Source organism: Temnothorax curvispinosus, unplaced genomic scaffold, assembly GCF_003070985.1.
Source record: "Temnothorax curvispinosus isolate PA1 unplaced genomic scaffold, ASM307098v1 QBEX01014334.1, whole genome shotgun sequence".
Taxonomy (NCBI): Eukaryota; Metazoa; Arthropoda; class Insecta; order Hymenoptera; family Formicidae; genus Temnothorax; species Temnothorax curvispinosus.
The window spans coordinates 3476-4472 of NW_020224114.1; the positions used below are offsets into that span (position 1 = coordinate 3476).

A 997-nucleotide genomic window follows, 5' to 3' on the forward strand; every position below is an offset into this window, starting at 1 on the left:
GTAAGGAAAAAGAAGCGAAAGATTGAGCCGAAACCGTGAGAAACACTTTGAATAATATATCAATTCAAAGTCCGTGAGAAAATAAATTGTGCCAGCCAGTCGGTCTAGTTTTCTTTATTCGTATATACACATATACAGACGAGAGAGCGACGAACGCATTTGTAAGACGCGCGAAAATATTCCATCTTATTCACACGATAAATGCTTAATTAATTGACAACGCTACGAAGAAGTGAAAAAACAGCTTTGACATTTTGTAATATAACATTACAATTTCAAATACGCATGTATATCAGAATCACGCTAATTTAATCTAATAATAATGCTCATTCTTCATTCAACAAAATTGTACTTTTACAATCAGGTTTTCGATTTCTTATAAGAATTATAAAAATTGGAAAACAATGACAAGTTTACAATGCCATTAAGAAATGTCGCGACAGAAAAATATTTCACACTCATATTACCGCAGTTAAGTATGAAACCTTGCGAACTGCCCACCGTTATGAATGCTATTTGTGCCTGTTTTAATAAAAGCAATATTTAATATCAACAAGTATATCGACAAATTAAATTCAGAGCTTACCATTTGTATAAGAGTAATCCACTTCTTGAATGGTAGAAGTATTCGTTGCATATTTGATCCAAAAGTGCTCAGACAATAATAGGAATACATTATCACGTGTATAGAACAATTGAGTGCGATGATAGTCATGAGGAAACTGTGCGGAGAGTATCTGAGCGTCGTCCAAGCATAGATAACCGTGGAAATATGATGGTACGTGTGCAAAAATGAGACCTGACGATCTTTTTTCCTCAATACAAATATTATGGTTTCAATGAGATCAATTATTTTAAGCAACAGTGTCCACCATATAATTTCAAGTTGCTGCAATATTAAAATTATATTTATCTGCGAAATCGTTATTATCTCAATTCTGTTAATTCTTAGAGTTATATCTATTCTCCAAATTCACACGTTGAAATTTATCAATAT

The 997-nt window shown here is 32.4% G+C and overlaps 1 protein-coding gene across 1 annotated transcript; it reads right to left on the reverse strand.

Annotated features, from left to right (window-relative positions):
• Window positions 1-360: 360 nt before the first annotated feature.
• On the reverse strand, window positions 361-889 carry LOC112464621 (elongation of very long chain fatty acids protein 1-like; the record flags this gene model as incomplete). Its single annotated transcript, XM_025031744.1, has 2 exons — window positions 361-522; window positions 587-889. Coding segments are annotated over 2 exons (465 nt in total), but the record flags the coding sequence as incomplete, so codon positions are not given.
• Between the last annotated feature and the right edge of the window lie 108 nt (window positions 890-997).